General features: G+C 40.4%; 1 protein-coding gene across 12 annotated transcripts in view; it reads left to right on the forward strand.

Moving 5' to 3' along the window:
- The window catches only part of Neo1 (neogenin 1), a 198757-nt gene extending 172723 nt beyond the window's left edge, over positions 1-26034 (forward strand). For 8 of the 12 annotated variants that reach the window (XM_003462198.5, XM_005000069.4, XM_063243433.1 and 5 more), the window contains 7 exons: positions 6690-6834; positions 12253-12491; positions 12975-13067; positions 16325-16483; positions 20339-20602; positions 22486-22622; positions 23387-26034. In XM_003462198.5, coding sequence (XP_003462246.2) covers positions 6690-6834; positions 12253-12491; positions 12975-13067; positions 16325-16483; positions 20339-20602; positions 22486-22622; positions 23387-23470 — 1121 coding nt within the window. In that variant the 3' untranslated portion in view covers positions 23471-26034. The remainder of the gene's footprint in view (positions 1-6689; positions 6835-12252; positions 12492-12974; positions 13068-16324; positions 16484-20338; positions 20603-22485; positions 22623-23386) is intronic. The other 4 variants (XM_005000074.4, XM_063243432.1, XM_063243434.1 and 1 more) reach the window with 1 other exon arrangement.
- The last annotated feature ends 260 nt before the right edge of the window (positions 26035-26294 follow it).

The following is a 26294-nucleotide window of genomic DNA, read 5'->3' on the forward strand; positions in this document are numbered from 1 at the left end:
ACAAATTATACAGAATTTCAGAAAATATAAACAGTAAGAAATCACTAGTTAATAGATTACATATTGTCATCTTAGAAATAGTTGTTCAAGTTACAAAATTAAAGCATATAAAGTGGACATTCAAACAGTGAGACTGCAAACAGTTCTGTTCAGTGATCCAACAAAACTCAGTAATATCTATCTTATACACAGTTATCAGTTATCTATCTTATACACTTAAATATACAGGCAGTTATGTCCTTTAGAGCACTTTCTTTTCCTCTCTTTTGTACAATGACAATTACACATTTTGGGTTTTATTACTCCCACAGTTCTTATTACTTTTTTTTGAAGAGAGTAAAACCAAATGTGACATAACAGGACAGAGTCAGTCAAATCAAAAGGATGGACATAATACATAATGTAAAAACAAAATACAAGGTGATCAACAATGGTCACCATAATGCCTCTTGCTATCTTAACAATAATTGCTTATATCATCAGTTATAATAAAATTGAACAAAACAGTAAAGAACATATTTTTCCCTTAATTAAAAGGATAAAAATGAAAAAGTAAATAATAAAAAAAGGAGGTTGAGATAAAAGAAGGCATAACAACAAAACAGCGCAGGTCAAAACATAACCTTTTAAGCAAAATAGTGTTTCACCACAAGATAATCCTGACATAGAAGTAGTTACCATAGTATCTCTTTCCTTGAAATCTTTGAGTATGACTTCGTATACTGTAGCATCAAACATATCAAGACAATGTAAAACTATTCAAGAGAATGACAGTATTACAGGGTATTTAGAATCAAGTAACAGAAAATGAACAATGATTTCTGTATAATCTCCTTATCTATAAAAGTTTTTGTTTATATTGTCACATATAATAAAATCCAATAAGATACGACATGTTAAGACCGATGGAGACAGAGGAACAAAAACTTGATGGGACTTCAAAACAAGATGATATTAAATCAGCACTACCTATTATGATGTCTTGTTTTCTCCAAAATAGCTGTTCCTACCATCCAACCTTCTCTGCCTCATTTCTGTTGAGCTCTTTTTCTGTCATTAGTTGTCAGTTTGTCTTCTTCATTTCTCTTTCTGCTCCATTCATTGTGGCCTCTCTGCCACTGTTTCTGGAATCTTGGTATTTTTCTTTTTTAGAATATCCTGAAGTATTCTCTGTAGAGTTGAATTGGTGGTTGCAAATTCCCCTAATTCCTCTTTATCCTGGAAGCACCTTGTTTTTCCATCAATTTCTAGGGACACTTGTGTAGGATATATTAATCTTGGCTGGAGGTTATTATCTTTCAAAGCTTGAGTTATTTTCCCCCACGCTCTTCATGATTTGATGGTTTGTGCCAAGAAGTCTACTGTAATTCTGATGGGTGTTCCCTTGTAAGTGATCTGTTTCTTGTCTCTGAAGGCTTTTAATATTCTGTTCTTATATTGGATTTCCGGAATTTTGATTATTATATGCCTGGGTGTAGCTCTGTTTGGGTTGTAGGTGGCTGGGGTCCTGTATGCCTCATACATCTGAGTATCTTTACCTTTTGCTAAATTAGGGAAATTCTCCTGGATTATTTCTGTGAATAGCTTTTGTAGTTCATTTGTTTGTGTCCCTACTTCTTTTATGTTCTTAATTCTTCAGTTATAGATCCTCTTACCATCTTCTAGCCTTTGTATTACTGCTGTTTGTTTTCTTGATATTTTTAAGAGGTTTTTCATTTCATGCTCCCACCTTACAAATCTGTCCTCCAGTTCAGATAATCTATCCTTAGTTTCTTTCAAGCTGTTATGCCAGCTTTCAATAGAGTTTTTAGTTTCCTGGTAATATCTTTGAATCTGTTTCTCATATTCTATGTTTTCTCTATTTTCTCCATCAAACAATTCTCCCCTTTTTTTCTGTTCTTCCACTCTACCATCTGTTTTTTCTTGGGCGATGCTTAGCATTTCTCTAATTATTCTACTTATATCTTGCTTTATTTCATTAAATACTTCACTTTTGAACTCGTCTATGAGGCTCCAGAGATATTGCTTTATGTCTATTGGTGCCATGTCTGATATTGCATGTTTTCTGTCCTCATTCTCCTTTGCGTTTACCTTTCCTAGATCAGTGTTCTCAGGATTGGGGACTGAGGACCCTTTCTTATTGCTCCCTCTTCCCATACTTTTTGTTCCTTCCATACAAGCGTGTATAATGGAGGCCCAGTGTTTTTTTCTCTTTGTCTGTTACAGTTTGTTTAAATCCACTGGCTAGGTGTTCCCGTCCACTGCAGTGTACTAGGGAGACACAGACCTGGGTAGCCTCTGCTGGGCCCGCCCCTCCAGGTCAACCTACTGAAGGCTTCACTGCTAGGGTGCACCGCCAGGCTCTGGGACCTGATTTGGGCTAGCCTACTGGATCTTAGTCCGCGGCGTCACCCATAGCCTGTTCTTTTTTAATTACAAGATCTAGCATTAGGCATTTTGTGAAAAATGTTTGCTGAATTACTGCAAGTCTATTCATTGCAGGATCCATAAATAAAATTGTTCCCCCACACATCCAATTTAAGGTAAATTCCTAATTATTAAAATTAGGAATTTTTTTTTTTTTTTTTGTCTTTTTCCTTTTTATCGGAACTGGGGATCGAACTCACAACTGCCTGCTTTCAAGCCACTGAGCTAAACCCCCAGCCCCTAAAATTAGGAATTTTTAAAATATTAATTCCCATTGTTTGGACAAGTTCCTAAACAATTCCTATGTGTGGAAAAAAGAGATTTTTCAAAAATAAATTTTCTAGGGCTGGGGATTTATTTCAGTGGCACAGTGTCTGCCTAGCAAGCATGAGGTCATGAGTGCAATCCCCAGAAAATAAAAATAAATCCTCCAGCAGGATTATTCATCACTCTAAACAAGCCAAAGAAATGCTTCACAATCACTAAAGTTCTCCCAGTACTGCTAACTACACTGTTACAGTTTGGGAATTCTAGAAAATTCTTCCCAGTGTTCTCAGCATCCTAAAAGCTGATGGCTTCTAGTTGAATAGCATCTTCTTCACTACAGAACTTTTTTCACAGTTTCTAAGTTACTTTCACACATGAAATCACTTCTGATCCTCAGAACACAGGAAAGGAGAGACTCAGTGGAGAAGTAACAAGCCAGGAGACATCCACTAATGTCTAGCTAGGACCAAAATCTAGGCTTCTATCTTCTGATTGTGCTTTTTCCACTGTCATAGCCCCTTTAAAAAGCAGGGGATACTGTGCCACAGGAGAGAATCCAAAGTGGCAGAATGTCCAAAAAGTGGTTAACAGAATTGACCCTGTGTCATTGTCTCTACTTGGGAGATATATTAAAGAGCAAACAAAGCCTGTCCTCTGGAAACTCGTGATCTAGTTGTGGGAATGCAGTGATCTTTTACTCCGGCTGGCTAAATCAGAAATGGTTCTACCCATACTTCAATGTGATCGGTCTGTTTTTAGAACCATACAAGCTTTTGTATGGTTGTCCATGCATTTATTACTTACTGTGGTACAGTACAATATCAAAATGTGAGAAGAGTGATTATTTCTTCATTTTTTATTTCATTTATACACCATTCGTGTATGCATATTTTTAAAGGTTCCTATTCTTGTGGCAGTTGATGGGAGGAAGAGGAACAACTGCCTGATAGAAAAAAAGGGAAAACTTTATAGAACCCAAATCTTAAAGATGCACAGAAGATGGTTTAATGTCAATGAAGGGTGAGACATTCCAGGAAGCACGGTATATGCAGTGGGAGGCAATATAAAAGCACCTCTGCCTCTCTGCCTAGAGACCAGGGAAAGATAGAGTTAAAGTAGTAGATAGAATCAGACCAGCAAGGGCTCAAATGTCATTGTTTAAAAATTAGAGCATTGGCCTCTAGATCGTGTATGTGAACTGTGATACTGCTGGTACACTAAGACTTCCATTTACTTGTGTCTACTGTTACTCTAGTATCAGTGAAGAATGAGTTGGAGGCTGAGAGTATGAGGGAAAAGTCGTTCAAAGCTTTTGCAGCAGCCCAGATGAGGCATAAAGAAATGGCATGTTCTATTGCCTCACGTAGGAGTTTGGTGCCTTCTTTGTCAGCTTATTCTTAGTTTTTCTTAGGTGGAAGCTTTTGTCCAGTTCATGTATTAGATATCAAATGCAGTTAAATGAGAATTTGTCTCTTTGGCAAGCAGGAAAGAATTACCACCACTTCTGCTTGCCTCCCACACCCAGCTGTCCAGCTTCTGATTGCAGTGGTCACCCCACCCAATACCTGACCCCGTAGTTCAGCACTGTTAACAACAGTGTTAGGAAAAACCTTACTCTGTCATGGGCAGTATGTTTCATTTTATTGGCCCTAGCATTGTCGTCTTTCCCAAAGATAAAAATGTTATCAAAGATTACTATGTACAATTTAAGTTGTCCATCTGCTTACCTTTTTCTCAGAAACAAAGGATAAAAAAATGATTGAACCAAATGTAGAAGAATAAGCTCTTAAGTCCTTCTAAATCAGTCCCAGATTTAGTACTGTGCTTAAATATAGTCTATAAAATCAGAATAAAAATTGGAAGGTCAGCTAATCCAGTGTTGTAGAAGAGATTGTTATAAGTGAATTTGGATTAGATCATAAATTTAAAAGCCAGGTGATATATGAGAATCAGTTTAGGGAAGTTTTGAAAAATAGTTTCACAGACCACACTTCCTCATAAGAATTTCTTTCATAATATTTCACACTAGTAAGATGCCCCTCTAAAATACTTTTAGTAACTAAAGATTCATTGCTTAGCAAGACAACTCATGTCATTATTGTGCAATTCTGATTGTTACATAAGAGGAAGGAAGAGAGAGAGAGATAGTAGCTAGAGGACTACATATATCCATGATAATTATATCTGTTTGATTTGCCACATTTCATGATGTGAGTATGCATGATTTGAACTGAAAGAAAAGAAATTATACTTCAAGAAATAGCCGGACATGGTCACACAGACCTGTAATCCTAGCACTCAGGAGGCTGAAGCAGGAGGATTACAGCAAGTTCAAGGCCAACTTGACTGCATAGTGAGACCATCTTTCAAACAAACAAAAAAAAAAAAATAGAAGACAACAAAGCCTTGATTACATTACATAAAGCCTTGATTTAAAATAAAAAATGTCTAGACCCTATCATGTAAGCAGTGGGGAAATAATAACAGGAAGAAGAAAATCTGAATTTCTTTGAGATTCTAAGCAGTCTGACTTCTGCACACTTCTTTAGCCTCATCTTCATCATTTTCCCCTCCTTTCCCTCTTAAATTGCCTCTTTCTGGGTTTAAGCAACTCTGATTGCTTCATTTTACCTCAGGATCCTTCCTTAGCTGTTTACAGCCTTCTGTAGGGTTATATCCCTCACATCTTTACATGATGGGATCTTTCTTGTCAAATATCAGCTCAAATGGCATCTTCTCAGAAGCTTTTTCTTTCTTTTTTTTTTTTAATTATCAATACAGTGAAACAGATTAAAGAAAATCAAACTTAAAACCCAGGTTGAGCACACAACTGTTTCCTCAATGGCTTGGCTCCTTAGTCATTATCTACAGGATTCAAAGGTTGGAAGGAGCCAGGCATGGTAGTACATGCCTGTAATCCAAGCACCTGCAAGACTGAAACAGGAGGGTTGCTGCAAGTACAAGCCCAGCCTGGGTTGCATTGTGAGTTCAGGGCCAGCCTGAGCTACATAGTAAGACCCTGTCTAAACTAAATAAATGCATACACACACACATAAATACCTGAACTATGTAGTAAGATCCTGTCTAAAATAAATGAATGAATGATACAGGTATACAAATTCAGGCAAACGCCAGTTTTTCCAAAATCATGGAAAGTGATTGTAGATGTGAGCAGACCCCTGTGCTCCCCTGTGCCTCTTGGACAGAACTAAAGAAAGCGACCTCCTGAGGGTATCTATGCTGGATTCAGAAAAGCTTTTTAACCACTTAATCTAAATTAACCACAACCCTCATTGTTAACTAGTAATACCTTACTTGTTTGTTATTTACCCCAACTCAGACCCAGCATTTGTGTCTTTGTTATTGACCATCGCATTCTTAGTACTAAGAACAGTGACTGGCACATAATACATAGTGTGCTACATAAATTCAAACTTACTTTTTTCCTTAAGAAAAAAATTTTCCTGAGAAAAAAATTTTTCCAAGCTACTTGTTTTTTTAAAAAAAAACAGATGATTTTTTTTCAAGTAATATTTTCATAATCTTGGACATCTATAATATGTTACAGGATCTTTTCTGTGAGCATACATTTTTAAATTGTTTTGAAAGCCAAAATACCAAGTGGTTTAGAAATAGTACATTTGCAAGATGAATTTGTACATCATTGAATCACCAGAGAAGCAAAGCTGTTTATTTATCCAAGTATATCTAAACACTTGAAAGTTCTTAAATGTTTAGTAAATTGAAGAAGCTTTTATTGAATACCATCTTTAAGGAAGACTCTGTGGTGAGCCTGGCGCCTGGGGCAGACTCTCAGCTCTCTAGGAGTTCATAATGTAGAGGAGACAGCCATATTCATGCAGCACTCTATACAGCACAGTGACGAGTGCTCTAAAGGAAGCTCACCTGAAGTAAACTGGAATGGTTCAATGGCCTAATTGAATGTGTTCATAACTCTCTAACAAACTAATAGATGTATTATTTTCCCTATGCAGGCAGCAACAGCCCTCATGGGAGCCCCTCTCCTCTAGACAGTAATATGCTTCTGGTTATCATCGTTTCTGTTGGTGTCATCACCATTGTGGTGGTTGTGATTATTGCTGTTTTTTGTACCCGGCGTACCACCTCTCACCAGAAAAAGTAAGTAAAGATCCCCAGATGTGACCCATAGATTTGCATTACCCTTTTTTTTTTCTTCTGTATGACTTAGAGTGGTAGAAGGTTGCATAGACCATGTCAAAAGCAATTTAAAATGCTCATACAGTCCTGCACTATTTCAGTCAGTGAGTATATCTTAGTCACATTTATGTCACCAGGACAAAGTATCTGAGACTTGGATTTTAAAGAGGTTTATTTGGCTCATGGTTTTAGAGGGTTCAGTCCATACTGGGCTAGATTTAAATCAGAAATAGCATGGCAAAAGGGACTGGTCGGGGCTCAGCGGCTAAGCACCTACCTTGCAAGTGTGTGGCCGTGAGTTTAATCACCGGTTCTGATTTAAAAAAAAAAAAAAAAAAGACCAGAAAAAAAAGGACCTGGTGGATGAAAGTTGCTCAACCCACAGCAGAGCAGAGAAATAGCACCAGAGAAGGAACAATCTCTATGACCCACCCAACACAACCAGAAAATGTGCCCTAGTAATTTCCTAGGCAGCTCTCAAACTAATCAAAGTTGACAGTCCAGTTTAACTTTCACAGAGGGTCCCATAAGATTATAATGGAGCTGAAAAACTCCTACACTAGTAAATGTGTTATAAGTGAAGAAGAGGAAGAGAGAAATTGCAGGAGAAAATAAGCCATAAAATTATGTGTGAAACCTAGCATGGTAGTATAATCCTAGTACTCTTGAGTGGCTAATGCAAGAGGATTGATTGCAAGGTTAAACTCAGCCTGGGCAATTTAATGAGCATCCTTATCTCAAAAAAATATTTATTTAAAGGCTGGGATGTATCTTAGTGGCTCTAGGCTCAGTCCACAGTACTCCTCACCCCCAAAGTTTAAAAATAAAGACCCAAAACTGAAAGAGTTTCATTAATAGAGAAAAATATTCTTGGTGTATTAACTGCTTACAAGCAAATCTGTGAGGAAAAGCCAACAAACCACACAAACCATAACGAACATAACTCTGCAGGGTGACACCTGCTCAAGAAGAGCCCCGAGCAAGGCCTTGCGAGGGATTAATTCCAAAGAAGGCTTTGTTATCGGCAGAAATGACAACTCCATGTTTGTCATTGAAGATCTTCTTTTAAACATTTGCTCATTTCAGTAGCACATATGCTAAAATGTAAGGCAACCCTTGACCCTAGATCACATTTAGCTCATATCTGGCCAGCAAAACAGCAGAAACAACAAAACTACTTTAGTTATAATCCCCTGAAAGATCATAAGATGGGAGATTGTTCCATGAAAGAGATAGAAATTTATGTCTGTGCTTGTGACCTATCTTGCAGACATGGTCTGCCTACGGCAACAATGTTAATGTAAATTTTGTTTATTTTCTATCCATAGGACATGTATAAGCTACCTTATAATTGTTGTTGGTAATGATTGTCATCATCTGTAGGTTATGTGATGTTTTAAAATCTCACTCTGGTCAAATAAAATAGCTTTCTGCAACTTGCATTCCTCCTATAGGAGAGTAAGGGCTTCTTTATATGCCTTTGACCTTCCTGTTATAGCTTTTCCTGTCCACTTTTGATTACGGAAAACAGTTCCCCTTAAAAGCCTCCAGGACTACAATTTTTTTTCCTACTATAGAGCTTTTTTTTTTTTTGCAAGTGTCTTTATTTGGCATTTAACATTTAGCTATCTTTATGGACTTGCTTTTATATCTGTTGTAGAAATCTTTAAGTCTTTATTTAATAGAATCTAAAAACCAAAATGACAGAATTCTTTAGTGCTTTGGAAGATTTGAAGTTCAATTTAAGAAGGAGGTACTCTGCAGATTGAGACTAAGCAAATACATTGAGAAAAGACTCTGTACTCTTGGTTTTGACTCCGTAAGTCCTACAGATTTGGGTCCCTTTGTTTAAAAGATTGTATTAAATCTTCACAGGGAATTCCTCTTTTTCTTTCCCCCGTAGGCTGTTTTCGAAGTATTCTTTCAGCCACTGAAAAATATAAACGAGCTTTTCTTACTGTTTTTCTTCCTCTCTAATACCTGAAGTCTGCCCAGTTAGATAGAGTAGTTATTTATAGCCTTTTACAACCTCAAAGTCAATAGAGAATTTATCCTTGTTTTTTCAGCACATTTCCGTATGTCCCCTCTTAATAGATGACTCAGGCCCCTTCTTAAAGAAGGTAGAAGCTACGAGTTTCTATATTGCTGTGTCAAAATACTCAAGGGTAGGTACTTTAGGAAGTAAGTGGTTTCTTAGGCTCATGATTCTAGTGACTGAGGTTCCAAATAACACAGTACTAGTGCCTTGTGAGGACCACCTGTCACAGCATGACAGAGAATCAGAAAGGGAACTGGTCACATATAAAAGAGGGACTCAGGAAAAGGTGCCAGGCTCCCTATGACAGATGGTTCCCTTGAGAACCAGCTTAGTACTGCAAGAAATCTCTTAATCTCTTCTGCGACTGATGCCCTGCATAGAACTAATTACCCCATGCTCCAGTCTATCTCTGAAAGGTTCTATCACCTCCTGTCAGCAGATGGGACCTACCTCAGTGTAAAACCATCTAATCTAAAACATTTAGTTACACATACGCCACACACATCCTCCTTTGTATTATAAATTATCTCTGGATTACGTACTCATATTTAGTATTCCTTATCCTAAATGCCTAATATTTTAAATCTCTTCCTCTACACAAATAAAATAGATTTAGATAACATTTTACATCGCTTTTCTTTTTTTTTTTTTTTTTTTTTGTCTTTTTCCTTTTTATCGGTACCAGGGATTGAACTCACGACTGCCTGCTTGCCAGGCAGGTGCTTATGCTGCTGAGCTAAATCCCCAGCCCCTTACATCGCTTTTCTAAGAGATTGAAAGCTTCCTTTGTATGCCTCTTGACTGCCATTTCAGATTCTAGAGTTTTTAAGATTTTGGAACACTTGCATAATTAGCACTCTTAAATGAAAATTTTCAGATTTCAGAGCATTTTAGGTTTCATATTTTTAGATTAGGTTATAATATATAATATTACCCATGCAGTTAGTGGCTCAATAAGCTTACATCACCTACTGACTGCATAATCATTTTAGTCCTATGTAAGTACACCCTGATATTCATGCAATAAAATGGCCTAAGAATTCATTTCTCAAGATATCCCTACCATTCAACATGAGGCTGCAATGAAATGCTATAAAAATAGTTGTTATACTATATTGTTAAGAAAAAGAACATCAAGAAAAATCTTGATGTTTTCAGTGTGGTTTCTTTAAAGATATTTTCAGTGTGCAGTTGGTTAAATCTGAGGATATGGCACCTGCAGATACAGAACACCAGCTGTACTTATTGGTACTCACTGTTTCTTCCATCACTGCCTACTCATTTCAGTTCTTTTTAATATAGATTCTGCCCATTTCACCAAAATTTCTTTTTCCACATCACTAGTAACCTCCATATTGCTCAAGCCAAAGGTGCTTTTCAATCTATTCCTTCCTTCTTGAAGCCTTCTCTTCTGTGATATGCCATGATAGCATGTTCATTATCACAGCAGCTCCACTCCAAGCTACTCTGCCTTCACATAGAGAAATTCCTCAGAGCTTGGGCCTGGGCTTATTCTCTTCTCCTTCTGCACTGTCCCCAATGATCTCACCTATTCCTGTGATCTCATTCACTGTGTACACCCCAGCTACTCCAGTATGTCTGTCTCCAGCCAAGGCCTGTCTCTCCGAAGTATTAGACGTACATACCCAATTGCCTCTTTCATACTTTATCCTGAATGTCTCGGGCAATACAAACATAGCATATCCAAAACAGTTTATAACATTTTCAATCAAACCTCTTCAACTCCCTTATTCTCAGTGTTAGTGACCTAAGCCAGAAATATTGGTCACATCCTTTACTTTTTTTTCTTCTTTACTCACTTCCCATCCTGCCTTCATTTACTCTCCAAATCTGATCGTTCTACCTCCTAATCTTTTAGGTCTCCCTTTTTTTCTCATTCTCACTGTCCCAAGCTACTGTCATTCATGCCAAGACAAAATAACAACTTAGCCTGATTCCTTTCCTGTACCCCACCTCATGAATCCATTATTTATGGCACAGCTAGTATGAAGTTTTAACTCAGAATTTACTCTTTTCTCTTGCTCAGTCTTTTAATGGTTTCTTATTACTCACAGAGGGAAATTCACACTCAGTGTTGTTCTAAATGCCTTTTAAAATCTGGTTCCATACCTCCTTCCCAGCATTTTCCTATCATTCTCTGCATGGTTCACTATGCCCCACCTTTCAGGACTTCTTAAAAATCCTTCTGAAATAACCAAGATGCTGCTGTCTGCTTTAGAGCTATGATATCAGCTGCCTTTACCACCTGGAAAGCACTGCCTGTCCCTTTCAGGTCTCAGCATAAATGTCACTTCTGTGTCTTCCTTGGCTACCTTTGGCCCAGCTGATAAGAGCTATTGTAGCACTTGGCATTTCACTAAGCTCAGAGCATTTAAAGTTAATAGTTCACTGTCTTCCTTGCTTTCTGAACTTAAAAAGTCCTGAGGACACAGCAGGCTAGCCAGGATCTGACATATAGTAGGTACCTACCACACAGTAGGTACCATTCACTGAGTGAGGGAATGAGTGAAAGGAGACGCTAAAGCACCATGATGCAGAAACTGCTGTCCCTATTTTTTACTCTACCTACTTGGAAATCTTAGTTTGAGTTACTGTCTTAGTTATTTGTTCTTGTTAGTGAAACAAAATAACCGACACCCAAAGTTGAAGGCTTACTTAGTTCACAGGTTGTAGAGATTTCAGTCCATAGTTGCTGATTCCCAGGCAGAGAGTGACATGGCAGAGAGGCATTACAGAAGAGAAACTGTTCTTGGCAGGCAGAAGGCAGTAAAGCAGCGAAGTAGCAAGGCGACAATAACTGTCCCTTCCATTCTATCGCACACCCAGGTAGGACCCTTATTCCCAGCATCACAACCATGATCTCAGCTTCATACACCCTAGACCATACCACCTCCAGAAAGCCCACTTGTGACTACATGAGGCTTTGGGGGACATCTAGCCATCCCTCCTTCCTTTATAAGCCAGAAACTCCAACTCCGCTCCATTGTCATATTTCCACTTAACTCTCCTTTCTATGTGAATTGGAAACTTGGAGAGAAGCCTTCTGCTTTAGAGGTTGATTTTAAAATGCTGACTTTCAACACACATTAAAAGTAGTCATAAGATAGTACACCTTGGTACAATCTCTCAATATGTGTGAACTCCGTAGAGATATGAGGTACTTTTACTCTTTTCAAAAATAAACTTCTTACCTGTATTTTGTTTTACTTTCCACTTTTGCTTGAAGCATCTCTCAAAATGTCAGTTTTAATCACTTAAACCTTTTGACAAATATACTCAAAAGAATTTACTTTTTTAAACTCACTTAATTTGATACCTAGGAAACGAGCTGCCTGCAAATCAGTGAATGGCTCCCACAAGTATAAAGGTAACTCTAAAGATGTCAAACCTCCAGACCTCTGGATCCATCATGAGAGACTGGAGCTGAAACCAATTGACAAGTCTCCAGACCCAAACCCCATCATGACCGATACTCCCATTCCTCGCAACTCTCAAGACATCACACCAGTGGACAATTCCATGGACAGCAATATCCATCAAAGGCGGAACTCATACAGAGGTACCATTCTCGCTGCAGGTGTTTTCCCAAATGTTCAAAGACTGTTCGCATTTTTATTTTGTCAAGTTGCCTTAATTTGATGATTCCTATAAATAGCTAGTTACCTTGTTACAGGGGAGAGGTCTGTGCCCATAAGAAAATCTAGATCTTTTTAAATCTCTCATCAGGTATCACTAAAGCACTTGAATCACCTAGAGCATGACTGTACTTTGCATTCTGTCCCTTTCATTGGGCGCCAGCTGTCAGTGTGGTATTCAGGTCATTCTTGGCTGGATGTTTTTACAGACACCGCACTGAACCTTAGCAGGCAGCATGGTGTTATCCACTCTAAGTCGGAATTCTTGTGCTGCTCCATTGCAGGCATGCCTGATCCCCCTTGCATCATTTGTGAGTCCTGAATCCTCTCCTAGAAATGTTTTACTGCTGAGGCTACTTAGTGGTCTGAGGTACATCCTAGAGCTAACTTCTGTATTTGACATACAGGGCATGAATCAGAGGACAGCATGTCTACACTGGCTGGAAGGCGGGGTATGAGACCAAAGATGATGATGCCCTTCGACTCTCAGCCACCCCAGCGTAAGTAAATGTTTCTCTTCTTCTCCAGTGCTGTCCCATCATGGTGGGAAGAGGTATGGATGATCTCTGCCTTTTCTCAGTTCTAACACAGTATATAACCTGTCAAAGCTGGGGTATTTTGAAGGGAGAAATATCAAGCAGTTGCTGTATTTTGCAGTAGATTCTGTTCTTGAAACCAGCACCTTGAAATTATGAGTAAATAAGCTAAAAGGCAAATTTCTACAGTCTCCCCAGAGTAGAAAAGTACCTTTTCCCCTTGGTCAGGTGCTCTGCAGAGAGAAGGGGAAGCATCTCTGGAAACGGGCTGAGCTTTGCCAGGTATGACAAGTATTCGTTAGGCTTCCTGTTGAAGAGCCCCTGTAGGAGTTTTAGTTTTTTTTTAATTAGTAGATGTCATATTTTAGAGTTAGTTTAGTGCTTTGAATTTTGAAATTCATTTGACCAAGCCTCTTCCCCTCACAACCCCTAGGACTGAGAATCACGGAGCTAGATCCCCAACCCATTTTTTTTTTTTTAAAACAAGATCTCTTGCCTAGACAGGGCTCAAACTTTTGATCCTCCTGCCTCAGCCCACCATGGTATAGGTGTGTGCCCCAGAACCTGGTTTTCATGCCTCATTTTAATAAACTTATTTCCTTTAATAGTAGTTAAAATTCAAAATAAGCTAACTGTCACAGTTAAAAATACAAACCAATTCTTTTTTTTTTTTTTCAAACTACTGTGTCCTCTCCTCATCTCAATTTTCAAGTTAAAAAGTCTTTCAGACTTTACGATCAGGTAGTGCTCAAACATCTCTGCTAGCAAATGATTAGATTTAAACAGCCTTGGATGCCCCACACACACAGATGCACTATGGCTTCCTCCATGTGGAAAAGTTCCTCTCCCTCCCTTCTGATAGAAACTATAAGCTTGCAGATGTGTGTGCACCCCCACCCTGAGCACATAGTATACAAATATAGCAGGTTTTAGATTATAAAAAATCAGTTTTGAAAGAAAAATGCCCTATTCTTTAGGTTTATGGCATTACAGAGCTCATAATGAGTAATTTCTGCACAAAGCAGTGTATGCTTAGGATTTGTAATAGAAAGGTCTGGACTTGGAAGTATGTGGAGAATTACCAGGATTTTCCTCTTGTCCAGGTGTCTTCCCCAGTGTCCCCAGGTTTAAAGGCACAAATATCCAAAAAAGACAAATTTATTCCATCTGTCTTTGATTCAGAAAAGGATGATATTTTGACTATTTATTCTGTTCGTTTTTGTATAAGACTTCAATTCCTCTCTGAACAGGCTTATTTTTAAAATTTAAATAACTGTCTGTGTTTCTAGGCTCCTTACTTTTAAATGCATTAAAGAAAAAGACACATTATCCCAGTTGACATCATTCTTTTGGGGAGGGGGTGGGAAGGAGCGTGCATTAATATCCAATATTTAATTTGCACATAGAATCTTTTAATTCAAGAATCTGAAACCAGATATAAATTCTAAGATGACAAATTTAGCCAGACACACTTGTAGACTAGGTTTTGAGAGCTCCTTTTCAAAATCCATAGGTCTTTTTCACAAGATGGGCTTCCATGGATTCTGAGTTCTTGGTTGAGGCTGGAATCATACACTCACCATCCACCTGCATTGTTCTAAAAAAGCTGAGCAGTGCTGGGAAGGGCTTGCTGACATCAGGGTGAGGTCCTGTCCTCATAGAACTATTGAGTTCAGATTCAACCAACTGCTGCTGCTACCTATTGGAGTCTAGATTGGAATATTCCTGGTTTACTTCTTATTATTGGGAAACTGGAAATACCTTTAAAAAGAAAACATCTATCCTGATATTCTTTTGTGAAAGTCCACTACACCTCAGACACCTTCAGATTGTACTTGCCACATCAAAATCAAGAGGTTTTATTTCCTCCCCCAGCCTGAATTTGGAAAGGCAGAATCTTAACCATCTCACTTCTAAAAACTATGAGAACCCTCCTCAGCCAGCTCTTCTGAATTTTGTTTATTCCTATAGATCTGACAGCTTCTGGTCCCTGAGAGCAACTCTAGAGGGAAAGCCCGCACCCATTTTGTTGTCCAGTCCTTGAGTAAGGGAGGGATAGCTGACTGTGCCACTTGCTTGTTTACATGTGGCCAGGGACAGAATAAATGAGTTATCTTATTGTCTAGAATTTCTTTTCATCAAATGATTAATGGCCTCACAAAGATCTAAGTTTTCTGATGATAGAAGAACTGGCTTCAAAGGGCTAAGTTTTTCCATAAAGTTCATAGAGGAAAAACAAAGAAGATACCCTGTATTTCTGTTCCACTGTGTCTATTTGGAGGGGGAGAAGGAGTGTAGAACTGGTAATCTTGATCTTAAACATTCAGTTTCTACAACTATTTTAGGCAAATTATTCCCAAATTGGCCTTCTAATTTTTGTTTCTTTGTTTACATCTTGGAGGTTGAATATGGAGCCTCATTAAAAAGGCTTGATAGAAAGTTGTATGTATAATCTCTGTGTGAAACTAAATGCAGTAAATTGAATCCTTAGCCAGTGTGGGAAGAAAGAGGAAGTTACAGATGATCCATTTATATTTTAAAATGCTGATGGATATGGCTGGAAGTGGTGCCATAGGCCTATAAAGTTCATGCTTTTAGTATTAGATTGGGCCATCAAAATTAATTTGATTTATATTCCTTCTAAGATATGAAAACCAGTTAAACAATGCTCATGTATTAATGCCCAATACGTGCCTCTTTCAGCCAAAAAAAGACAATGAATTAGGGCTGATACTCAAGGGTGAAGGAAAAGGGACTGCAGCACCTCAGCAGGACCCCCCCCCCAAAACAAATCTCTCTAAACCACTGTTTACTTATGGATTTATATTTTTGACATATTCAAATAGATATTTTCAATAACTCATGTAATCCATGTTTATAATAGGAGAATTGGGAAATATTGATGAAGTAAAAGAAAAATATTTTTTTAATCCTGACCACTCTTCCCCGGCAGCATTGCTTTCACTGTTACCATTTTAGTACCTATTCCTACAGCCTTTTTTCTGTACATACATAGATACATGCATAGGAGTGCATCCATTTATTAAAAAACAGATAAAAATCATTGGCTGATTGTCCAAATCCAGGCATCTGTGACAAATAGCCATGGGGATGAGGGCTTGTATGGGTGGTGGGAAGAGGGTGACTTGGCTCTTAAACTGCGATTTATGTGTGTCTGTACAAGCATGTTAAGCATTTCTCTGTCTTGTGTTCATCCACAGCTGTGATTAGTGCCCATCCCATCCATTCCCTCGATAACCCTCACCATCATTTCCACTCCAGCAGCCTCGCTTCTCCAGCTCGCAGTCATCTCTACCACCCGGGCAGCCCATGGCCCATTGGCACATCCATGTCCCTTTCAGACAGGGCCAATTCCACAGGTGAGAGATGAGGCTCGAGGCCAGATGGAAAGCATTGCAAGAGTTTGCAAGCAGAAATGGGAAAAGACTTGCCCTACTTAAAATGTTTCATTGTTGTGTATTTATTTGTGGAGTCAAATTTGTTTCTACAAAATTTTACTAAGCTTTAAGTGCTCAGTGAAGAGTTTCATGTTAGTAAAAACAGTGACACCCCATAAGCCTCTCATACTCTAAAACTTGCATCATGATTAATCCCTTTTTTAAAAAAAATGGGGCTGGAAATTTAGCGGGGGGGGGGAGTGGTGGTGGTAAGTGCCTGCCTTGCAAACGCATCATCATGAGTTCTATCCCCGGTAAAAAGCAAAACAAAACCCTTTTTTTTTTTTTTTTAATCCTCCGATTTGAAAGGAAATTCATTCTAGGTAGTTTTCAGATACAAGTAATTACCTTTGCTTTATAGACATCCTATTATTGGGGAAGTACTAGGGGCAGTAGGGCTACTAGCCCTCTGTCAAGTTGTCCAGTGGATTAGGAAGGGATGTCCATCTCTGAAAAAAAGAAAATTAACATAGCAATTTGCATTGTACTTAAAGATATACATCATCAAATATGTTGGCTAGCAAATCTTAAGAAACAGCATTATCAAGCAGTTTTAAGAAGGAAATAAGGTGAAGGGATAGGAAACTGAATAAATACTAGTGTTCCTCATTAATTACAAGTTAATTTCCATCTTTCAGTTATAAACTGCAAGTCTAGCAGCTTCTTAATGTATACAACATACAATTTTTCCATCATTTGAACTTGCCCTATTAATAGTTATTTATATTACTGATAGAACTAAGTTTTAATGATTCTGGAAAATAAGGAAATCTCAAGTGAACTCCATTTTAAAAGAATCTCAAAACTCCATGTCTAGACGTTTGGATTGCCAGTAACATCCATCCCCATCTCCTCAAGTTTTCATCAATCATAAATATACCCGAGGCTAGGGGTTTAGCTCAGCGGCATAAGCGCCTGCCTTGCAAGCAGGCAGTCGTGAGTTCGATCCCCGGTACCGATAAAAATGAAAAAGACAAAAATAAATAAATAAAAATAAAATCATAAATATACCCAAAAGATAAATAAAGATCAAAGCTTTAATGAGGATGCCTAAAAACTCAATATTATCTGCTCCCAGAACTATTACCTGATTTGGAGAAAGCTGCTTAAACTCTGCCCTTCCACTATCTCTCTCAGAATCCAGGTTGGGATTCTACTTTAAGGGAAACATGGTCTTCTGGATAGACAGTTACTCCAGCCAGTGCTTAGAGAAGCAAAGTCCACCTCCTGAACATAATCTCAAACAGAGAGCAAAGTACCAGATAGAAGCCCTCCAGACTTGTTCTTGGAAAGGTTTTGTGTCCCAACTGTGCTTTTTCATTTTGAAAGCCAAGAATCTGACACACTAGAATGTGGATCTACCTCAGTGGACAGAAGTCTGCCAGTCAGATTAGCAGCCTTCTCTGAAGAGAGACATGGCATCAAGCACTCATCCGAGTGGTCTAGTGCTGGTGAAAGTTCCTTGATCTTAAAGCTGTTTGCAGACCTCTTACATGACAGTCTACTAATGCAGAAAGTAAAGAAGAGAAAAGCATTGATTTGTATTACTAAGGGATTCCTTACTTTAATGACCAGAAAGGATACAAGAAGATAAAACTGATAGTTCACTAAAGATTGATTTGAAAAATGTCTAAAAGTGGTCCAAGTTCTCTTGCTGTTGTATTTTCCCAAGACTTGTGTCTAGAGCTCAGGCAGCCACAGCCCAGGATGTGAGGGCTAGATGTGGGGCTGAGCAGGATTCAAGGTAGCCAGATAGTCCCCATTCTGGAGGCACTTACCACCATTTGACAGAGGAAAAGCACTTGCCACTTGCTAAAAACACTCGACCACTGTGAACTTCGTGTGTCTTAAATTCTTGAGAGATAAGTGAAGAGTTAGGCCTCTTGCCAAAGTTGAAATTTGAGTCACAGCCTAGTATCGAGTGGGCCAGTGGACACTGTGGCATCAGAGAGCAGCTGTCACAGAGCAGGTACAATGCCTGGTGCCTTCTGGAGTTAGATAAGGCAGCCCTGGTTGGTGGCAGCAACCAGAACTCTGACCTATGCAGGCAACACCATTGTCCTTTTTCACATTTCCTGCCACCTCCTAGTTAAAGGCAGCTGAGGCTGCTGGCGTAGGCCTGTTTACTCAAAGCTAACCTACCATGTCTGGCTGGGGTGTTCAGGACTTGAGCCCATTCCCCTCTCTTCTCCACCCTGCTTCCTTCCTGACCAGCTCCAGCTCAGGCTGCGATTACACAGACAGTGACCAGCAATAGCTTCACCATGACAATGGCTGCCTTGAGCGAGCTAAGTGCCATACTCAGCACACCCCTTTGGAGGGTAAGAAGTGACATAGGCCCAGAGGGTTGTCACAGCCAGATCCGCTTAGAAGGGCATGTTGTTCTCTCATCACTGGGGCCTGCTCAGGAGATAGCACTTAAGACTAGAACCTCAGGGAAACAGGTTCATTGCTGCCTCACAAAGGAAGCAGGTGGGCTTCTGCAGATTGCTCATAAAGCTAAGGACTCCGTGAGTATTTAGAAAAGCCCTTTAGGCTGCCTGGTGCAGCCTGTTACATGCATCTGTCCCAAGATACGATGGTCTGCCCTGCTCATACCGTTAGAATCTTCCCCAGAGGGTTCCCCTGGCCGTCATGCTGCTTCTGCCCTGAGGTGGGGGGACAGTCAGTGAACAGTAATAACCATGTGGTACCTCTGAACCTGGGCATGGGCATCAGCAGAAGGTTTCATATTCTGCCCTGCTGGTTCTAACTGTGTCTGTGAGTAACTTGCTTACTGCCCTTGCCAGTGCCTTCTGACTTTACTCTGAGGAATGAGTGACCTGATAAATGTAAAGCACTTAGCTCGTGCCTGGCATAGGGTAAGCACTCAGTAATCTACAAAGAAAAGAACTTTCTCAGTTATTCAGGAACTGTGTCCAACTTTGTATATCTCATTTAATCTGCAGTGGATTATGTGTTATTCTCCATTTTGTGGATGAAGAAATTAAGATTCAGAGACTTGGTGAGCAGGGCAGCAGGACTGGAGTGCGGATGTGTCCGACTCCATCGCCAGCCAGTGCTTTTCTTGCCCATCATGCCGCCTTCAGTGCAGCTCCGTCCCTTCTTCGTATGTTTGCAGTTGTTACCAAGTTTTTCCTGAGTCTTCCGTTCTCCAGGCTCACCTCCATGTATTTCTTCATCTGGGCCAAGATACCCTTCATTTCACATGATCTTAAAGCTGTTGCAAACCTCTTGCATGGGGTAGTCCTCTCAAACTGAGGCTTTTGCTCTAGGAAGGCCGAGGCCAATCAGTCCCCGTGGGCATTCAGGACCTATGACATTTGCCTCCCTTCCAGTAACCCCCAGGCCTTCCCAGCAAAACTGACCATGTCAGTACTCAGCCAGTCTTGATGACCAGACATGACTGTCTATGAAAGGCCAGACTTTCTAAGATTTATCAGTGAGTGAGTAAAAATTTTTTCTTTTGTGTTTATTTATACTTTAGTAGTATCAAGAATTTTTGTATGTGCTCAGTAAGTACTGAGGAGAACTTTAAATCTGTAAAATTGTGACCACTTGCTGTGTAGGTGAAAAAATTAAAAATGACTAGTTGAAGAGAGGATTGTTTGGGATTCTTTGTTTATATTCTTAGTAGTAGTGATAATCCATGTTTCCTTGGCAATGCACTGATCCCAGGTGCTTCCAGAACTGGTTTAAGGAACCCCTAGAAGTAGCTAAAATTCTGCATATGTTTAATGATATAAGAAATACTAACATTTTGTTTTCTTGCTGTAGAATCTGTTCGAAATACCCCCAGCACTGACACCATGCCAGCCTCCTCATCTCAAACATGTTGTACTGACCATCAGGATCCTGAAGGTGCTACCAGCTCCTCCTACTTGGCTAGCTCCCAAGAGGAAGATTCGGGCCAGAGTCTTCCCACAGCCCATGTTCGCCCTTCGCACCCGTTAAAGAGTTTTGCGGTGCCAGCAGTCCCACCCCCCGGGCTCCCCACTTACGATCCTGCGTTGCCAAGCACACCGTTACTGTCCCAACAAGGTAAGGGTGGACAGCATCACCACTAGAGGGACCCTTTGGTTTAGGCTTGGAACAGAAGTCACAGCACTGCTTTGAAGAATAACAAAGCAAATGTCCTCCATGCTTTTTCTGCAGTTTAGAGTAGCAATGTGTCACTGACCCACACAGTGACTACGTACACTCTTCTCCTTTTGGAGTGCATACAAACCAGGGAGTCATGTTTGGGGGAGCATGGAATGGCCTGGGGGTGGGCAGCAGATATAGTCTGGCCAGCCCCCTGGAATCTCCTCACACCATGAGATTCCTACAGCTAGAAAAGGATCAGGAGATCAGGACTTGAAACCAGAAGGTTCCTTGGGACAGGCAAGGAACCCTGCAAGAGGAAAGTAACTTGGAACCACTGACCATGATTTCTTTTATCCCTGTTCTTTGACATTATAATGTATTGTGACAGTTTGTTTCAGACTAAGTCTGCAGAACTCAAATTCTTTTGATCTCATGACTTCTTTGCATCTTAAAAGCTACTAAAAACACAAAAAAACTTTTTTTCACCTGGGTTATGCCTATCAATATTTACCACATTAGAAATAAAACAGAAATCTTAAAAATATTTCATTGGACCAAGCAAAGTAATGCACTTGTGGGGCTGAGATAGGATGACTGAGTTCGAGGCCCACCTGAGCTACATAAGCGAGTTCAAAGCCAGTCTGCACTGCATAGCAAAACTGTCTCAAACACACACACACACACACACACACACACACACACACACAATTCATTAGCTTATTTAAAAATAGCAGTAATATGTTACATAAGATAAGTAGCATACTTTATGACAAATAATTTTTTCAAAAAATACAGTAGAAGAGTATTGTATTTTCCAAATCTCTTTCAAGTCTGGCTTAATAGAAGACAGCTGGATTCTTCTCATATCTACTTGTGCATTCAGGCTGTTGCAATATGTTGTTTTGGTTGAAATACAAGAAGAAAATCTGGCCTCTCAGATACATAGTTGGCAAAAGGAAGAGTATTTTTTATAACCTTTTGAGATATTTGTGGATGTTCTTTTTGTTGCTGTTGTTACTATAGTAAAACCCAACAAGTTGTCGTTTCCTAAAGTTGTATTGGTAGTATGAAATCTAAAGCCAAGTCCATGAGCTCCTCCTGTCTGTTTCATTAGAATTCTTTGTTCTGTCTTGTATTTTGAATGTATAACACTAAAATATACCACACATTGGTCATTTGGAACATATTGGTTCACTATCTTATACAAGTTCTTCAAATATTGATACATTGCATTAGTCAGTGTCTAAAAACACATTCATTAAAATCACCAAAGAATATAATTATTAAGCTGTCAGGCCCAGAGTGTTCAAGTTTTTCAGATTGTGATTTTCAGTTAAAACCCGAATTCTGTCATTGATAAAAGCACTCAATTTTTAGGCTCACTCAGTTAGAATTGGAAGGCTCGCTCCATTTTTAGAAAATGTCTGAAAGGCCCATTTCTTAGTCTTTGAAAGAAGCATTCCATGATAAGAGCCACAGTTCACCTCACAATCCATCTGCCACCCTTTAAGATAACATCCTACTTGGTGCACAGCAAAAGTATTTTCTACATTCCATTTTGTCCCATGTAATATTTTAAAGATATGAAATCAAAGGTCAATTTGTAATAAATAAAAGAATTGTTATTAATTAAAGGGTCCAAAGTGAAAGACATTTTTTCTGCCTTCATGAATGCTGGTCTGCTGCCTTTCTTCCCTCTTGCTCCCATGACATTTCAGAGCATGATCCCTGCGCTGGGCCTGTGCTCGTCTTTTACCCCGAAGTAGCCTTCGGACCTTGGGTACCTTCTAAGGTCCGAGCTGCCCCTTCGCCACCCCGACATAACTTTTCTGTCTTAGCTCTGAACCATCACATTCACTCAGTGAAGACAGCTTCCATTGGGACTTTAGGAAGGAGCCGGCCTCCTATGCCAGTGGTTGTTCCCAGTGCCCCTGAAGTACAGGAGACCACGAGGATGCTAGAAGACTCGGAGAGTGTAAGTTCATGAGACCCAGGCCAACTGGGATGTACATACCTGTCCTGGGGCCTGGGAGCATGCTGGTTTATTTAGCACCCAGAGAGTGAGGCAGATTCAGTCATTCGTGCGGCAGATTTGAGCATGTCATCTGAGCCAGAAACATGATAAAGGATTTTCTCTTCTGCCTTCTCTGGGATGCCTTTAGTTAACTTATCACATTAGCCCAGCTTCCTCTCTGTTCCTTCCCTTCTTTCTGGTCCTTTCTTCTTGCTTTGAACCATGTACATGTTCTTCCTCTCCTCAGATCTGCTCTCTGTGTTTTTCTAAGTGAAATGCTGGAGAAGAAGGTACTTAAGAGGTCACTCTCTATAAACAAACTTTCCTGGCCTCTCCCTGATCTTTTATTCTCAACTCCCTATAAATATGTTAGCCTCTGGGTTTCTAGGTACAAGATTCTCGAGGAGGAAAGCTTGGGACCAGAGATACAGGGGCATCGACTGTGGTAGAGACCTAGAAGAGACAAGTAATTAGGCTCCTAGCTTATGAGGTTCTTGTGACCTGGGGAGTGCTGGGAGAAAGGTATTTTATATGTCAGAGAATGGCATCTCAGTACCCTTGGGGTCACGTGCTCTCTGTGACTCTTCTGAGCCAGCCTGCATCTCAGTAGAGCATTCTTTGAGAGCAGGGTTCTTACTGCCACTGGAGGCTCCAACCCTCTCTGGGCTTTCTTTTCTCAACAGCTTCACAGGTCATACCTGGTAACAGTGTTCTCCTCTCCACAGAGTTATGAACCAGATGAGCTGACCAAAGAGATGGCCCACCTGGAAGGACTAATGAAGGACCTAAATGCCATCACAACCGCATGACAACCTTCACCGAGACCCAGCTCCAAGCCTGAGTTTAGAAGTCTTGGAACTTAGCCTTGAAAGCAAGGAATTGTACAGAGTACGAGAGGACAGCACTTGAGAACACAGTGAGCCAGCAGATGAGCCAGCACCTCTACGTGGGGTTGGCTCCAGGCACAGGCACCTACCTTCTCCCGGTCAGCCTGGAAGACGCCCGCGTCAAGGCACCTTCCCTTTGCCTGCTGATTCCCTGTGGGGCTGGGCACCATGGGCCAAAATTCTGTGTCCAGGAAAGAGGCAAGAAGTGCAACCTGCATTTCACTTTGTGATCAGGCTGTGTCTTCATGCTGCAACTGCATCACTTTTATAGAGTGTAGACATTGGAATTTATGTACAATTTTATTTGTGTCCTATTTTATTTTGCCTTTAAAAAAAAAAAAAAAACACGTATCAAAAACCAAGGAAGTCCGTGGTGTTCTCCACAAGTGGTTGACATTTGGCTGCTTGTTCCAGTTGCATATGGAAAGTCATTGACAGTGTGGGTTGTGCCAGGGGTTGACTTGTTTTTGGTTTTGTTTGTATGTTTTAATTCTGAGATGTTGCATCCTCTACCAGCTGTTAATCCATCACTTTGAGGGGGAGGAAATGTTGCATTGCTGTTTGTAAGCTTTTTTATTATTTTTTTATTATAATTATTAAAGGCCTGACTTTCTCCTCTCATCACTGTGAGATTACAGATCTATTTGAATGATATGTAACATTGAAAAGACTTGCTTTCTGTGCAGATTCGGTATTGGGGTGGGGGCTGGGGGTTGGGAAAAGGAAATGGAGGGGCTACTGAGGTGCTGTGAATGTTTCGGTCATTGTACTTTCTTCTAGAAGCCTGCAGAGAACAGAAGCGTCTTTATTGTCCTTTCCTGGCATGTCCATCTTATTGTCACTACATTGCAACTGAAGTTTTGTTCGAATCTGGTTAAAAGCTCTTCTGTGCAATAGGTGGGTTTGAAGATGTAGCCCCCTGATGTCTTGGTCCTATCCTGATGGAAATGTCAGTGCTGAGGACCCTGGGGTTATGTTTCTAGTTGTGAAAGGGTACTAAGTAGAGCATGAGCCTGGTTCCACTCCTGGGAGTCAGAAAGCACATTTTTTTGCTGTTGGCAGTGGCTGCCTTTGGAGAGGTGGGAGCTTTGTTTTCTTCTCTGGTGCCTGTCCTCAGCCAGGCAGACTCTCACTTCCCCATTGGACAGCCCATCAGAAAAAGCATATGAGCCGAGGATTTATCTCAGCAGCATAAGTGCCTGCCTTGCAAGTGCGAGGTCGTGAGTTCAATCCCCGGTACCAAAAAAAAAAAAGCATACAAAGGGCAAGGCAAGGCCAGGCTATAGCATCCCTATGGTTCCCCACTTTCTGCACATAGTTCTTCAAGTGGCAGGAGACAGACAGCAGAGGGCCAACAGAAGCAGCTGACCCCGCATGCCAGCAGCTCAGCCAAACCCCAGGTAGAATGAGGTGGCAAGGAGTTTAAGGTATGGTAAAGGCTCGCCACACATAGCAGCTCTTGCCTTCGCAGAATTCTTACCGTCTTTTTCTTGAAAAGGTAAGGAGTTAAGATGTGTGATTGTTTTATTTTAACTATTTAGACAGTATATTGAAAAACACAGGAGTGGCTCTTAAGAATCTTCTATTCCCCAGGAGACAGTGTGGGGACAGTGAAGAGGTAAATGGGCCTGGGTTCTTAACCAACGAGACTGCCGATGCCACTAGCAGGTGTCCCCACTCACTGCCCCATCCTGCTCAGGCCTCACAGGTCCCCTGCAGGCCTGGAGCCAGCCACCTACCTTTGAACATGGGTCATTTCCCCCATCTCATGTCTTACCACACATTTTCTTTTATACAAGATGAACTTTGCATTTATGATTTAGTGAGGGCAACGTAAAGGGCACTGCAGGAACTACTGCCACGCTAGCTAGTTGCATCATGGTGCCAGGCGGGGTTCTGGACACCCAGCGCATACCATCTGATCCTGAAAAGAGCAGTCAAAGCATCCTGGCCATCAGGAGGGCTGGAGTCCCCAGAAACTCTCGTACCTTCTTGCCCAAAGAACATGCTCAGTATTTAGGGCATTCCCTCCCGTGAACCCTGACACTTCTGTTACCTCAGGGCCTCTGTACCTGGATACTGCCACAGAATTGGGGTGGGGTGGGCGAGGGACCTATTTTTAAATAAAGTGTTCAAAGTTGGAAATTTTTTAAAATTAAGAAAAAGGAAAGCTATTCTGTATTGTACCTTTTCACGGTTTAATACATTTTCTTACATTTTCCTGTGATTTTTGAAACTAAACCATTGTGTGTCTCGTGTCCTACTTAAGCTGTTGCTCAGTAGCTTCCTTCGGGTAATGTGAAACCAGTGTGTGTGTTGCCGTGTGTTGCCTGCTGGAGGGGCCCGGAGGACTGCTGGGACTGGGTTCTGTACACACTTGTTTGGCCTTTTCTGTAGTTGATGCTGTAAACTCTATGGCTTTTAAAAAAAAATTCATGTTTTTATTTTGTATTGGAAATCCAATACACTTTTTTAATCCAATCAAATTCTGGTCTGGTCAAAGAGTTATTTCCCTTTGTCCTTAAAACAATTTGGGGCCCTCTGTTTCCCAATCTCTAATTGATCTCTGTGCTTGCTTCAAAACTATTAAATCACTAATTTTAAGGGAGCCCAGGGAGGAGTAGCAGTAGCCAGGCGTCTGATTGTCTGTTAGTCCCAAAGATGAGTTCTACTCCTGTTTATACGCCGACCGTTGCTACCCTACAGGGAGTGAGCACCCAGCTTCCTCTGTGCCACACCAGACTAG

The sequence above is a fragment of the Cavia porcellus genome, unplaced genomic scaffold (assembly GCF_034190915.1).
Source record: "Cavia porcellus strain 051 isolate PalLab524CR breed Dunkin Hartley unplaced genomic scaffold, mCavPor4.1 scaffold_38, whole genome shotgun sequence".
Taxonomy (NCBI): domain Eukaryota; kingdom Metazoa; phylum Chordata; class Mammalia; order Rodentia; family Caviidae; genus Cavia; species Cavia porcellus.